Below are 15829 nucleotides of genomic sequence, written 5' to 3' on the forward strand. Positions count from 1 at the left end.
TATGTAAAAACAACTTAAAACTACCATTTTCCCAATTTCTGACTGAATTTTATGTAAAATTGACCTGAAAATCTGCATAAAAAAAGGGCCAAAACGTCACCTCATTAGACTAATGCTGAAAGAAGTGGGAGAATTTGCCTCCCTTGAACCAAAGAGAAAAACCTCAGGGTGAAAGTAGTGGGAGAATTTGTGTCCCTTGAACCAAGAGCAAAACCTCAGGGTATGTTTGTGGATGGAATTTGCACTTGTGATAAGCAGGTACACTAGATGTTTCATAGTGGCCGATTCAAGAGGATTGACCAGAAGTATGCGATCCAGTATAGGGGTTTGGAGCAGATTGAAGACTATGAATAGTATTAGTGATGTCTCAAGTTGTGCGTAGCGTTGCTGCATTCAAACATCTGTATTTCCTCCATCAGAAACAAGTCAGTTGTTTGTGGGTAGCCCTGCTTGTAGTGGAGCTGATGAGGCTTGTTACATGTTCAACAATTTTGAGAAGTGGATTCCAATGAACAGGCCAAGTGATTCTGAGGGCTTTGCTTAGTTTGCAATAATTGTAATTGTAGAGATGTGAACAGTTTTGGCTCTTGGGTTTACTCAGTTTCAAGTTATTTAGTGTGCACAGGGGCATCGTAAGTTTCACTGTAGAGCAGTGGGAAAGTTGGCACAATTGGTGGTGCTGAATGAACTGGATATTGGGGTGCTACGGCAAAGATTAATAGAGTCATTTTGGTGGTTAGAAGTTAAGTGAACTCTTTTTCCATCAATCATTATGTAACCAGAAAAACGTAAGTTGGCGGCAACATACATATTAAGAACAGGCTGATAAGGATAATAAGTCCTGCATAGCAGCGGCAATAAACTTATGTAGTTTGTTAGTGTCTGCTAACAAGATAATTAGAGTAATTGTGATGGTATGTGTGTCATCTCCTTTGCCTTAATCTAAGTCATATCCAAACAGTGCCATTGAAAGGAGATGAGTTAAAATGTAATACACTAAATAAACATTACGTATGAAATGATTAATCTAAACATGCTGAAGGAACATGTGGAGTTGTATATATTTGTCTGCCTATGTGTCTTTGTTAGAGGGATACATGAACAACGGGGACACCCCTTAGAGGGAAAATTGGTCCATACCCACATGAACCAGATTAATAAACGTGTATGCCAAGTGCAAAACCCTGGATGAAGCTTGCAAGTTGTTTGAGGAAATCCATTGCTCGTGGATCCTGATGATTGTGGCTTATGCCAAGAATATGAATGCTGAAGAGGCTTTGGTTTGTGTTGTTTCCCTAGATGCCAAGATCAATAGTTTACCCAATGAGGTCACTTTCGTGGGTGTAGTTTAACCTTGTGCCAAAAATGGGGTTTTGAAATAGGGCATTAAAATTTACGAAGAGATCATCATAGTTAGAGTATGGGTTCACTATGATTATTGAGACTGACAGAAGGGATTGATGTGGCAGAATTCAAATGAACTAATTAGAGGGTTTGAGATGTCAAATAAATACATAAGGTTCATAAGAGAATGTCTTATATGTAACAAGAGATTTGAAACAAGAAAGGAGTGCTGTTGAAAGCATTTTGCAAAAGTAGTTTGGTGAGATGTACAGATTTATACACACTTGCCATGATTTTCTCATACTTTTTGTCTTGCATTCTATCTAATTACTCAATCCACTAACAATTCACTATTCCTTGTACATTCTAGCCTTTCAGATGTTCCAACTTACAAAAGTACATGTTTCAATGATATTAATGCCATACCAAAGCATGTGTAATCCTAAATAACATAATCAAACCACTCACCAACGGAGATATGATCCATAGTCTCGCCGGGAATCTCTGTCAATGTAGTGGGATTGAGCTTGTGACCAACTAGTAGGTCTGTGCAGTGGAACATCAATTAAAATAATAGATTGGAGACTTCCCTAATTTTGATGTTGCCCATAATCATGCCCTTGTGTGGATGGATGAGAACACCATTTCCAATCTTAGGAAGAAAATTACCCCCTTGGTACCTGTGCCTCTAAGAGTAATGTGGTGAAGGATTGAAACATTGTTACTGATGCTTGCCATCTCGCCAATAATGATTCTGATGTTGTAGTAAATAGGACCCCTTTCCATATTTTGGCTGTGGGATGGATGTCCATGCCGAACACCTCAGAGATCCTGCTCTGGATCGCTACACCTCAGAGATCCTACTCTGGATCGCTAGGGCATGCAATATTCAACACTAAAACCACAACTTGTTCTACACTTGTTGCACCTGGCAGGTGAGGAAACCCTTGAAATCGAGCATACAGTGGCAATAGTAGATGCAGGTGTGGTACTTTTCTCTCACCTCCCTCAAGTTGGCTCGAGTTGCATCAAGGATTTCAGAGTCCTCCATGAAGACATCCACAACCAGATTTTGTAGAGGAGCTTGTTGATTTGCTGGAAAGGATGGGGTTCGACAGCTTGTTGCCTAGGTGAAATGTTAGTAGTGACTGCATATTTCATTGTCCAGTGAACTCAAAGTGTCTTGTACAGATAGCTTGCATCTTAGGCTAGAGAATAATGATCACTCACAGAGAGGCTTCAGATGGTTGTCATAACACATTTATATGACTGTCCATGCTCTGACAATCACATCAAATCAAAGACATGAGTTCCATAAGGGAAGATAGAAGGCTCCCTAGCTTGCAAAGCATGATGTCCATAACATCTAAGCAATTATGCTTTATGATGCTTGGTTGTTCAAAAGCATCCTTCTCATCATTTTATTTGACAAGCTTTGTGATATTTTCCTTTCAGATTAATTGCTTCCCTATGTGTCATATAAGAACATAAGACATTCAAAATCTACTCTTGATTTCAGAAGAGTGACAACCACACATCTAACCCTATCTTTGAAGTTTCTTTTATATCATTCAGACTGCATTTTATCTACCCAAACTTCAAGCTAGGCAGTAAACTTGATGCAAGAAATGATACTCCTCATCCAATGTTTTTCATGTCTTTAGGTAAAATAATTGTGAAAAGCATTCTAATTTTTAGCATGACCTCTTGAAACATGGAAGAAAAAACAAAATTAACCACTCTTTATCTATCTTTTGACTTTTCATTTGCGTTGGATTATGCATATTTTCTTCCTCTCCTCTCTATTTTCAACATGTTATCGTGTCTGAAACTAAACACTTCAATTTCTCTGTACATTATGCATTTCTAACTGTATAAATATCTTTCATTTTTGGTAGCCTTTTTGTTTGGTTGAAAAGGAATCCTCTTCGTATGCCTTGCTATTAAAATTTCAACTTTCTGGTATATGCTCCTTAGGAATATCTGTAAGGAATCCTCTTCCTATACCTTGCTATTAAAATTTCAACTTTCTGATATATGCTTCTTAGGAAGATCTGTCAGCTCTTCAATTTCTCTTTTCATTTTGCATTTCTGACTGTAGAAATATCTTTCATTTTTTGTAGCCTTGTTGTTTGGTTGAAAAGGAATCCTCTTCCTATGCCTTGCTACTAAAATTTCAACTTTCTGATATATGCTTCTTAGGAAGATCTGTCAGCTCTTCAATTTTTCTTTTCATTTTGCATTTCTAACTGTAGAAATATATTTCATTTTTGGTAGCCTTTTTGTTTGGTTGAAAAGGAATCCTCTTCCTATGCCTTACTATTAAAATTTCAACTTTCTGATATATGCTTCTTAGGAAGATCTGTCAGCTCTTTTAGCTCTTTTGACCAACTGCCCCTAGATCAGATGCAGGACGCATCTACCATATCATTGGCAGCTACTTGAGAAATTTAATATATCAAACATCAAAATTCTGTCCAAATTAAAAATGACTGATTGCTCAATTATTTCACTGTCAACCATTAGCCATTCACCAATCCATGTATGCCTTTAAATTATGCTGTAGATGAAATAAACAAATATATTTGAAACAATGCAGCCAAAATTCTTCCATACATGTATTTAATCAATGTAATCAATAAGCTCCTTGACAATTGAGGTGGAAGGATCGTATGCAGTAGATTAGAGTATGCCCTGTTCGAATAGTTTGGAATCTGTTATGCCTCTTTTTGTCAGTGGGCACTTCTCGCTGTATAGTGGTTTTTAATTTCCTTTTATCTTATTAGTGGATGACGCTATGCAAGCAATGGTGACAACATTTATGTTGTTGGTGGCGTTTGATTTATTCTATAACTTCAATCCCCAGATGCATGCTTATCTGGCTTCCAAATTGTAGTTGCTAGGCATAAGCTGCCACCAATTTATTATAATGGTCTTGTTGATGACATTTGCAGAGATTTTCCAGTTATAACAATTTCTTTAAAGTTTCTAATAAACACCTATTCTGCAGGGATAATTGGTTCCACTTTTACAACCAGGTATGCCCCACTTCTGTGGAAATAATTGATGAGAAGAGTCTAAAAGGTGAGTATTTTACTTCTCTTTATTGGAATTCTGCAAAAAGCCACTTGTGTGTTGGGGTTTATGTTAATTTTAGGTATGCTCTATGTTTAGAGTAATTTATTTCAATTTTCACAGTTAGCTCCATATCTTTTCCAGATTAGCTATCACATCAGCATTAAAGTAAACTGCAGATAGAACATAAACATAAATCGCAGAAGATAAGCCAAGACAAGAAGACAAGATGTGGCACTAGCCAGGGACAAACCCCAATGTGGGAAACCCTTGATCAATTCTTCTTATATGTTCTTCAATAGTTCAACAAAGAAAGAGAGAGATAGTACGTTTACAATATGAAGTCAACACTTTGACTTATCTAGATAAGAGCATAGATTATCTCTAAGAAGATGATACATGAGATCAGTTGAAGACATGCTGCTTCACCTAATTCTCCAAAGTGACTCTTTCATCTATCGTTGTGCTGCATTTCATCATCACGCCGCACTTGCACCATGCTGCGCTCATCATCACTATGCTGCATCTCATCACGCTTCATTAATCATGACTGTACCCATCACTATACTGCATTATGTGCCATTGCTGCACCATGTTGCCATCCTGGCCTATGTGTTGGTTGCACCTTGCATGCTAGTTGTCATTAGCATGCTTGTTGTTGCATGCTAGTTGTCCTTTGCATGCTAGCTGTAACATTGCATGCTTGGTGTATTTGTTGCTAAGTACCATACAACTGTCCCAATGTTAGTTCGTTGTCCCTTGCATGCTGCTCTCTTTCGGAGACAGATGCTCTCACTGTTTCGACAGTTCTAGCAATTCCGGTTGTTCTTGGTAGTTCCGGCAGTTCCAGCAGTTCCGGCTTTTTCGGCAGTTCTGGCAGTTTCGGCTTTTCTGGCAGTTTTGGATTTTCTGGCAGTTTCGGCTTTCTGCGCTATGGATCAGGGCAACTTTATTCCTTAGGATCTCTCCTCCTACTAAAACCCAAAGACAAGTAGAGAGAGGAAGAGATCCCAAGTGTGTTGAAATGACTTGAAGGCCACCTCTATTTATACTAAAACATTGAGCACATGTGGGGTTTACTTGGTCGCTGGCCGACCTTGACAAATTGTCTTATAACACAAATAAATTCATAACTCCATGAATACTTATCGGAATCGGATGATCTTAGATCAATCCTACACCTCTCGATGAGAGGGATCCAAGAAAAATATCAACTGCCATAAATAAGATGACCCACATGGAGTTTGGCCCTAGTTGCCAATTTTAACGCTCCCTCTTAACTAGGGAGAACTCCATCCGTTGATCCATATGTTCCATTGTACTATCTTTGCCATCAGTGCCCTGCACTGCGCTGCTCTGCTGAACCATGAAGAAGAAGAATTGATCGAGAATGTCTCATACCATTCTCTACTGACCCGAAGTCAGTTTCATTTGAAGAGAGTGTGTCATATCACTCTTATTGACCCAAAGTCAGTTTTATTGATCCCAGATCGATATCACAAGAGAGTGTCTCAAACCATTCATACTGATCCCAGATCAATGTCACAAGAAAGTCTCAAATCACTCATACTGATCCCAGATCAGTTACATTGATCCCATATCAATGTCACAAGAGAGTGTCTCAAACCACTCATACTGATTCCAGATCAGTTTCGGTGATCCCAGATCAATGTCACAAGAGAGTGTTTCAAACCACTCATACTGATCCCAGATCAATGGAGGTCATCCTAGCATAGGGAGTACGGTAGATACAACGATGCATCCATCGATAGTACTACTATGGTCCCTATCCTCATTTCCCTGCTCATTGATCAGATGAGAGGTACTTCCCGTGAGTCCCAGACTACATGGGTAGGATGCCTCGACATGAGAACTAATCATCCTGTCCACAGGAGAACAAATCATCATGTCAGTGGATGCCACGAAGAACTAATCATTCTGTTCCACAGTCGCCACGGAGAACAAATCATCCTGGCCTACAGGAGAACTAATCATCCTGTTCCACAGTTGCCACGGGAGAACTAATCATCCCGACCCACATGAGAGCTAATCATCTTGTTCCACAGTTGCCACGGGAGGACTAATCATCTCGACCCACAAAAGAACTAATCATCCTGTTCATAGCGCACCACCAAGGGAGGGTGAGTCGCCCTGTGGTCATATGTTGCTCCAGTAAGTACCCCAAGCCCCCTAGAGCTCCCAGAGTTCAATGAATGCAACATGCAGGACCGTAATAAGGAGGTCTCTCAACGATTCCAAGTCGTTTGGGAAAGTCACAAATTTGACCTTTCCCCGGGGCTTTGACACAATGTCTACGACCTGTACATCAGATACTGCCTTATCTGCGATATGGTAAGTCTATGAGCAAGGAGGCTCCATTGCACAGAGAATCACAATGGTATTCATCATGTGTACAAACAACTCACTTAAGAGCTTCTGCAACCATGCAGCTTCACACGAGATCATACTCGTAGCTATGTATCCGGTCTCGGCGGTGCTTATAGCAATCGACTTCTGCTTCTTGCTTATCCATGATATCGAAGCAGAATCCAAAGAGAACCAACATTGAGAAGTGCTCTAGTGATCCTCCACACTGCCTGCCCCGTCAGCGTTCGAATAATCATGCAGTTTCATATTTCCAGCAGTGTATCTCAATCCATGAGACACTGTGCCCCGAAGATATCTCAGAAGATTCTTGGCACGAACCCAGTGAGGCTCAACAAAATATGAGCTCACCATGCTAACTGCAAAACATGTCTGGACGGAAGTTCACCAAGAACATCAACGCGAATGAGTTTATGAAACTTAGAGGCATTTCCAAAATCTGGTTTGACATCACTACCATATAACTTTTGAAAGTTAAGATCCTCAAGGTAGTTACAAGCTTGTAGTTTATCATTCCACATCTGGAATCCAACTCCCTCTTACTACTGCAAATGAGAGGGTCTGCACTTGTCAGAAATAGGTCGTCCTCATAAGGTGCCAATATGAGAGGTCTATCATCCACAACCTTCGGGTAGTGATTTGGATCGGTTTCACTCCTAGTGAATCTCGGCTTCATCAGACATTTATCAATCCTCTCATACTATGCTCGGGGTGTTTTGCTTCAAGCCATAGATGGCTTTTTTCCATCTATATACGTGAGATTCCCAATCATGAATCTCAAACTCGTTGGGTTGTTCCAAACTTGTGGACATGCTGCATGAGGGGAATGGTCCCCTTATAAGATTTTCCTTTGGTACATCTCAGAAATGTACCTTCATGCTTTACTTGAATTCAGACATCCCTATCACCATTTGACTCACATCAGGTAGGGCCCCATATGTAGACCTCCGGTGTTATAGATGCGATATGTCAATTGACATGATCCATAATGGACCATCCTGCAACTTGATACAAATTGCCAACCCTGAACCCATGAGAAAAAGCATCTTTGAAAATTATATATTTTTAACACGTACCTTTCCATTGATGAATGCCACCCTAAAACCTTTGATATCCATTTCCGAGATGGACACCAGGTTCTTCTTGCAATCAGGTACATAAAAGAGATTCTGTAAATGAATCGAGTTACCCTTATTCAATTGACAGCAGTGTTTTACAAAACGGCCGAACCGAAACGGAAACGGCCGTTTCAATCCGTTTCATTGCAAATTTTTTTGACCCGGCCCATGACCCGGTTCGGCTGGCCGAGTCAGCTATGACTCGGCTGAGTCAGCCAATGACTCGGTCGAGTCATAGCTGACTCGGTCAACCCGGCCGGGTCCAAGTCCGAGTCAACTATAAACGGTATTGTGTTTAGCTGAGGAAATGCCAGTTGAGGTGGGGATCATCCTCTATTCTCAATCCATTTTAGTGCTTGAAAAACATGGAGGTTGTATAGCTTTATTGTCGTTGCTTAAAGCCTTTCCAGAGATATATATAAACTTTAAAGTCTTAGCTTCATTGGATGAAATTAAAGATTTGATACATTTCTCGCAACTCAGAGAGAGCACAAATAGAGGTAATGCTGAGAATGGAGGCCCCATGAACATTCTGTCATAGTAATGAGTTCCTGGAGCCTTAAATTACATAAGGTTGACCCATAATTATGGCTAGTACTGGGAGGTAACATATGCCAGCAAATCCATTGATAGCCTAAATGCTGACTCGCTGAGACAAAAGCAGCTTGTCTGTTAAATACACTCATTCTTTGAACATGCTAAGAGATGCTTCAGATTAACATATGGTACAAGGGAAATAGTGTATACAAGTAAAGAATGGATGCATTTTAAAATTATGAACCATCAAATTCATTTGATTGGATGTTTCTTGATAGTGTACTTTATAAAGTTCATTGAAACAGAATTCCTGCCTTTCATTCAATTTTCATGAACTAGAGACACCATTTAGTTGATGAATATTCCTTCATGGTAGTGTGGTTGATCAGTTGTTTTTGAAAGCTTCCACAAAAGGAGATTGGAATTTGACTTCCTGGTTAGCAGAAGCCCAAGCATTAATGAGACTGAAACTTCTCTTCCTTCCTTACAACTGAAGTTGCTGTACTACTTTCTAGGGTCATCTAACTGGTCAGATAACAGTAAATTTATTGATTTTAGTTATACATAGAGAAATGATGCTTATTTAATGTATTTTTATAAAAATTATAGAAATTAATGTATTTTTTAGAGAAATTATGTTTTTTTATAAAAAAAATAAATATTTAATGTATTTTTTACAACGACCGAGTCATTGAAATCGAGCCGGCCGAGTCATTACCGAGTCCGAGTCCGAGTCGGAGTCGATCCTCGGCCGAGTCCGAGTCCGAGTCCGAGTTGTAAAACATTGATTGAGAGTTAACATTCCCTACACCCTTTCTGGGATAGGTGGCATCGGCTCCAAGTATATCCCACGATTGTTTCAATCTCTACCAAATTAGAGAGTGCACCCATCTATCTGATGAAGTGCCTTGAAGCACTACAATCTATAAGCCAGATTTCCAAAGAATCTAAAGGAGAGGGCCAATACAAGATAACACTTCTTTATCTTATCAGAAACAACATTTGATTCTTCATACTTGGGGTTCCTTGCTTTCTATGAAGAGTCGGTCAGTTCCTTGATGACCTGCATTACTTGTCATTCCTTTGATCATTGAAGATCTTCCTGGAATGATTGTTATCATCATCAAGTGATGTGTCCTTGCCATTCGGACACTCCTTCGAATAATGGCCGAACTAGTTATCTGCCTTTTCTTCCACTCTGAGATCCGGTCTTCCAATGAAGTGATCTTTAGGTATGCCATATTCCGCTGCGCCATTCTGATAATATTCTCTTTTCGACTTCACCCTTGGTGAATTAGAAGAGGGATGAGGAATCCACTGATCCTTTTGTCCTTTCCCAATTGTCTTCGATGATTGCTCTTTCACTCTTGCTTGGGCATTGTCTTCACCTCAGCTCTGATACCATGTTAATTTTAGGTATGTTCTATGCCTAGAGCAATTTATTTCAATTTTCACAGTTAGCTCCATATCTTTTCCAGATTAGCAATCACATCAACATTAAAGTAAACTGCAGATAGAACATAAACATAAATCGCAGAAGACAAGCCAAGACAAGAGGACACAAGACGTGGCGCTAGCCAGGGACAAACCCTAATGTGGGGAAACCCTTGATCAATTCTTCTTATATGTTCTTCAATAATTCAGTAGAGAGAGAGAGATAGTACGTTTACAACAGAAGTCAACAATTTGACTTATCTAAATAAGAGCATAGATCATCTCTAAGAAGATGATACATGAGATCAGTTGAGACAAGCTGCTTCAACTAATTCTCCAAGTTGACTCCTTCACCTATCGTTGTGCTGCATTTCGTCATCATGCTGCACTTGCACCATGCTGCACCCATCATCACTATGCTGCATCTCATCACGCTTCATTAATCATAACTGTAACCATCACTGCACTGCATTATGTGCCATTGTTGCACCATGTTGCCATCCTGACCTATGTGTTGCCTGCACCTTGCTTGCTTGTTGTCCTTAGCATGCTTGTTGTTGCATGCTAGTTGTCCCTTGCATGCTCGCTGTAACATTGCATGCTTGGTGTATTTGCTGCTAAGTACCATACAACTGTCCCAATGTTAGTTAGTTGTCCCTTGCATGTTTCTCTCCTTCGGAGACAGACGCTCTAGCTGTTTCGGTAGTTCTTTGCAGTTCTAGCAGCTTCGGCTTTTCCTGGCAGTTTTGGCAGTTCCGGTTGTTCCCGGCAGTTCCGACTTTTCTGGCAGTGCTAGCTTTTCCGGCAGTTCCGGCTTTCTGTCATTTGGATCACGGCAATGTTATTCCTTAGGATTTCTCCTCCTACTAATACCCAAAGACAAGTAGAGAAATGAAGAGATCCCAAGTGTGTTGAAATGACTTGAAGGCCACCTCTATTTATACTAAAACGTTGAGCACGTGGGGTTTATTTGGTTGCTGGCCGACTTTGACGAATTGCTTTATAATGCAAATAAATTCAAAACTCCATGAATACTTATCAGAATCGGATGATCTTTAGATCAATCCTACACCTCTCGTTGAGAGGGATCCAAGAAAAATATTAGCTGCCATAAATAAGATGACCCACATGGAGTTTGGCCCTAGTTGCAAATTTTAACAGTTTTCTTCTATTACAACAATTTAAACTTTTTGTATTATTCCGCTGTTCAGTTTAGCCAAAACTCTTTTTAATACAAAAATCTAACTGTTATTGTTAAAAAAACATATAACCAAAACTTGAATGTAACTTATGGCCACATAAAGGAAACCTTGGCATAAAATCAAAGTGACTTTTCCTGTAGGAATCAATCTATAACAGCTATGACTAAATTAGCCATTCAAGTTTTGAAAATACTAGTATTATGACTATATCAACCATTCAAGTTTGTGTGCTTTTGTTTGTTTGTCTTTATTTTTTTATTTAATGTTTTTCTCAGTCGCAAGAAATAATATGATTAAAATACTATGAAGTTGTTTATTGATGGAGTAAATTGTCCTAGGGACTAGAATCTGGTGATTTTTTTCCTTAAAAAATTTGATGGTAGAAGTGCTTGAATCTTGTTTTTGATGGTGGAAATTGATTTATTACCTTCAAAAACCCCAGGGCATCAAAAATCTTGAAGCTTGACAGTTGTACTTGGGATTTCCAAAAAAATTTGCCAAATTTTACCAAAATCTTGTAGGAAAATCCATTATTTTTTCTGTCAATTTACTCTATTTTTAAACTACGTGAAATACTACAGCATCGTTAACATTGAACAAGTTTTACAAATATAAACTAAATATTTTAAAAATATAAACCGTTTGCAATATGCATACACTCATGGTTACAATGTGACCCAATGCTTGTACCCTGAGGGTTGGATCACTTTTTGAATTGGACTGCTATAATAGCAGAAAACGAGGATGCCCTCCTATAAAACCCACGAGGAAAAGCCGCAAAAATATTATGAAAGTAACATACAGGTGGTTGTTATTTTGCAGAATTCCAATAAAGAAGTAAAATGCCTCACTTTTTTGGACTCGTCATCAATTTTTTTTTGTAGATGAGGTGTTTATTCGAAAAGAATGGTTGTAAAAGTGAAAACTAATTATTACTGCGGAATAGGTGTGAAATGTGAAAGGTGTTTATTTGAAAAGAATGGTTGTAAAAGTGAAAACCAATTATCACTAAAGAATAAGTGTGCAACGTGAAAGAATTGGCGGTAAAAGTGTAATATCTCTGCAATTTTGTTGACATGTACCCAAATAGGTGACAATTTATGCCTACCACTACAATTTTACAGTGTTCCACGGGGATGCGTCCCCCAGGGTTAGGTGCACGCACCCCTTGCACCCGGAATGAGGAGTCTCTTGGGGGTGCGTTTCCCCAGGCACCTTTTTTAGGGAGTCTTGGGGAGATGCAAGGGGGTGTGTTTCCCCAGTGTGGGAGTCTAGACTCCCCAAAAAGGGTGCGTCTGGGCATCCCCTTCAAAAAGGGTGCTTTTGGGCATCCCCCTTCAAATTAAATTTGTCTAATAAGACCAAATAAAAAATTAAAAAATCAAAACAATTAAAAATATTTAAAAATAAAACTTAATAGAACAAAAAATATTAAATAACTAAAAGTCTAAAACCTAGGTTGAATAAAATCAAAATGAAAGTTAAAACTTAAAACTCATGAGTCATTTTCATTTCAACGCTGAATATGTTGAGCTGAGCCACGCCGCTGCCCAACCAATCTCCTGTTGCCGCCGAGACTGGTCTGTTGAGACTTGAGAGTGGACGCCATTTGCTCCAGTGTCACTTTGCAGTTGCTCCGGCTAGCAACCTGCACACTGTTCGTTTGCCCACGACTTCCAGTCGCTGCCCAGCCATCCTCCTTTGTCGTCGACTTCTAGTTGCTGCCTAGCCATTCGCCATTGTCGTCGACCCCTCTATGCCGTGACGCTGTGCGGCTATGGCCCGTCGACCTGTTCACTTGTGCCATCGACCCCTCTGTGCCGTGACGTTGTGTGGCTGTGGCTCATCGACCTGCTCACCTGTGCCATCAACCTCCAAGTAAACACTGAAGTTTGAATAACTGTAGTTTTTAAATTTTGTTTTTGCTGTGACAGTGAACAGAACGTGTTGTAAGTTTTATTTTTTAGTTTTTTAATTCTATTTTGTAATGTTTTAGCTTAATCATAATGTTTTAAATTTTAATAAATTTTTAATTTAAATTTTAATGAAAACAGTGGCTGTAATTTAATTTTTTATGTTTCATTTTTAAAATCATAATAATTAAAACTTAATTCTAGTAGATTTGCATTGTAAATTTTAATTTACATGATGAGATTTTTTTTTTTTTTTAATTAATTCTTCCTGCGAGACAAAAAAAAATAAAAATTTGCTAAATAAATTAAAACAACGACTTGCAAGTGTAAAATGGCTGATTACAACAACATGAACAACCACAATGACACTGATAGTGATAGTGATTATGGTCTTCAAACAGAAATCTCTCTTGAATTTGAAATCCCATCAATAATGAATGAAACCCATGGCAGCAGTGCAATTAGTGTTTCTCCCAGTGCAACTGCAACCTCGTCAAAGTCATTGGTAGAATATGCAAAAGGGACGTTTAATCCAATCAAATGTCTTTTGTTATATGTTATCAAATCACTGACTCTTCAACTCAACCAAAATCATGAAAACACAAAGGTGAGACATGCCATTGGAAATGCAATATTTGTGGTCATTCTTGAGTTGAGAGTTATAGTTGGATCAAGATGTATTTTTTGGTGTAGGGGGCAAATGGGTTCATATATGTACAAACTTAATTTTATTGCAAAAATCAGATCTCTTGAGAATGTAAATGACAATAGATGCAAATGGCAACTTATAAAGTAAAAATGTCATGGCCCAAGCTCACCAAAATATTGATGAAGCCACAAGCTCCAAAAAAATATTAAAACAAATGAAAGATATGCCTCCACCATCTCCAGTTGGGGCTGAGGGTTCTTGTTCTTGTGTAGTGGGACCAACTCTTACAGGGATGTATGGTAAGTTGAACTGTAATGATAGAAATGATACCATTGGAAAATTTCTTTTTGCCAATGGCATTCCTTTCCATGGTAGTCATTCTCCTTACTATAAGGAGATGGTCAAGGCAATTGCAGCAATAGGACCCTCATATGTGCTCCCAGGTGAGCATAAGTTGAGGACAATGATATTAGAATGAGAAAGTGGCCAATATTAATCTGCAAAGGGAAAATCCGAGGCAGACATAGGTGAGTGAAGGTTGTTTTATCGTTATGGATGGGTGGACAGACATTGCCAAATGTCCACTTATCAACATCATAGTTACTTGCCGAGAAGGGCCTTTCTTTCTTAGAGCTATCGATTGTTCTAGAAAGCGCAAAGATGCAACTTTACAATTTGGGCTTCTTCGTGATGCTATAGAGGAGGTTGGATATACAAATGTTGTACAGGTTGTGACAGATGAAGCAACAGTGTGTAGATCAACGAGATTAATGATTGAAAGTAAATACATGATATTTTCTAGACCCGTTGTTGTGTGCATGCACTCAATAATGCATTGAAAGACATAGGCAAAATTGAGTGGGTATCTTACTTCAAGAAATGTGTAGATGTTTATTTGCAATGACTATTACCTCTTTAGCCATGTACAAGTCTCATGCGAGAAAGGAATTCTTCAAGCCTACCGATACGAGATATGCTAGTTATTTTCTTTTATTAGAAAGGATGTTGGAGGTGCAGTCAGCATTGCAGACCATGGTTGTGATTCAAGATTGGAACAGATGGCAGAATCCAAGACATAGGAAGGAAAAAAATCAGGATTCAGATATTGGATAATGATTGGTGGACAGATTGTGGTTATTCAGTGTCTCTTTTAAGTCTTGTAGTTGAAGTCATTCGCTACACTGACATAGATTCTCCTATTCTTGGAGAAATATATGAGACTTTTGATAGTATATGTTGGATCAAGTAAGAGTGGCCATTTGTGACAAAAGTCTTGTATATTTCTCTAGGAGTAGAGGAATCTGTGTCGGTGTAGCGAATGACCTCAACTACAGGACGTAAAAGTGACACCAAATAATCACAATCTGTCCACCAATCATTATTCAATATTTGAATCCTGATGTTTTTTCCTTCCCCTGTCTTGGATTATACCCATCTGTTCCAATCTGGAGTCATAACCATGGCCTGCAATGTTGATTGCATCTCCAACATCCTCTCTAATAAATAAAAGAATTAGCGTAGCTGGTATCAATAGGCTTGATGAATTTCTTCTTCGCATGAGACTTGTACATGGCTAAAGAAGTATGGTGATTGCAAATAAACATCTGCAAATTTCTTGCAATTGTCACCAAGTTAGATACCCACTCAATTTTGCCAATGTCTTTCAATGCATTATTGAGCGCATGCACACAAGGGGTCCAGAAAATATGTTTGTATTTACTTCGAATCATTAATCCTGCTGATCTACAAGCTGTTGTTGCGTCAGTCACAACCTGTACAACATTTTTAGATCCACCCTCCTCTATAGCATCATGAAGAAGCTCAAAGTGAAAAGATGCATCTTTGTGATTTCCAGAACAATCAATAGCTCTAAGAAAGAAAGGAACCTCTCGGCAAGTAACTATGATGTTGATAAATGGACGCTTGGCAATGTCTGTCCACCCATCCATAACGATAAAACAACTTTCCCTCACCCATGTCTGCCACAAATCCATCTATAACGATAGAACAACCTTCCCTCACCCATGTCTGCCACAGATTTTCTCTTTGCATATTAATATTGGCCACTTGTCTTTTTAATATCATTGTCCTCAACTTATGTTCACCTGGGGGCACATATGAGTGTTCTGCAATTGCCTTGACCATCTTCTTATAGTAAGGAGAACGACTACC

General features: G+C 38.9%; 1 protein-coding gene and 1 pseudogene across 1 annotated transcript; both read right to left on the bottom strand.

The window, feature by feature from the left end:
* Positions 1-1786: 1786 nt before the first annotated feature.
* LOC149145662 (serine acetyltransferase 5-like) lies at positions 1787-12828 on the bottom strand (annotated as a pseudogene).
* A 2325-nt stretch (positions 12829-15153) lies between these two features.
* Positions 15154-15606, bottom strand: LOC149145663 (uncharacterized). The gene has a single exon (XM_089452526.1). It carries the CDS (start codon positions 15604-15606, stop codon positions 15154-15156), a length of 453 nt encoding a protein of 150 aa, XP_089308652.1.
* Between the last annotated feature and the right edge of the window lie 223 nt (positions 15607-15829).

This window comes from Pinus tabuliformis, chromosome X (assembly GCF_031772625.1).
Source record: "Pinus tabuliformis cultivar Carrire ecotype Pingquan chromosome X, CPIR1, whole genome shotgun sequence".
NCBI classification, from domain to species: domain Eukaryota; kingdom Viridiplantae; phylum Streptophyta; class Pinopsida; order Pinales; family Pinaceae; genus Pinus; species Pinus tabuliformis.

Excerpts from the sequence above, each read along its gene's own strand:
- LOC149145663 (XM_089452526.1), bottom strand. The coding sequence starts at position 15,606 with ATGGATGGGTGGACAGACATTGCCAAGCGTCCATTTATCAACATCATA.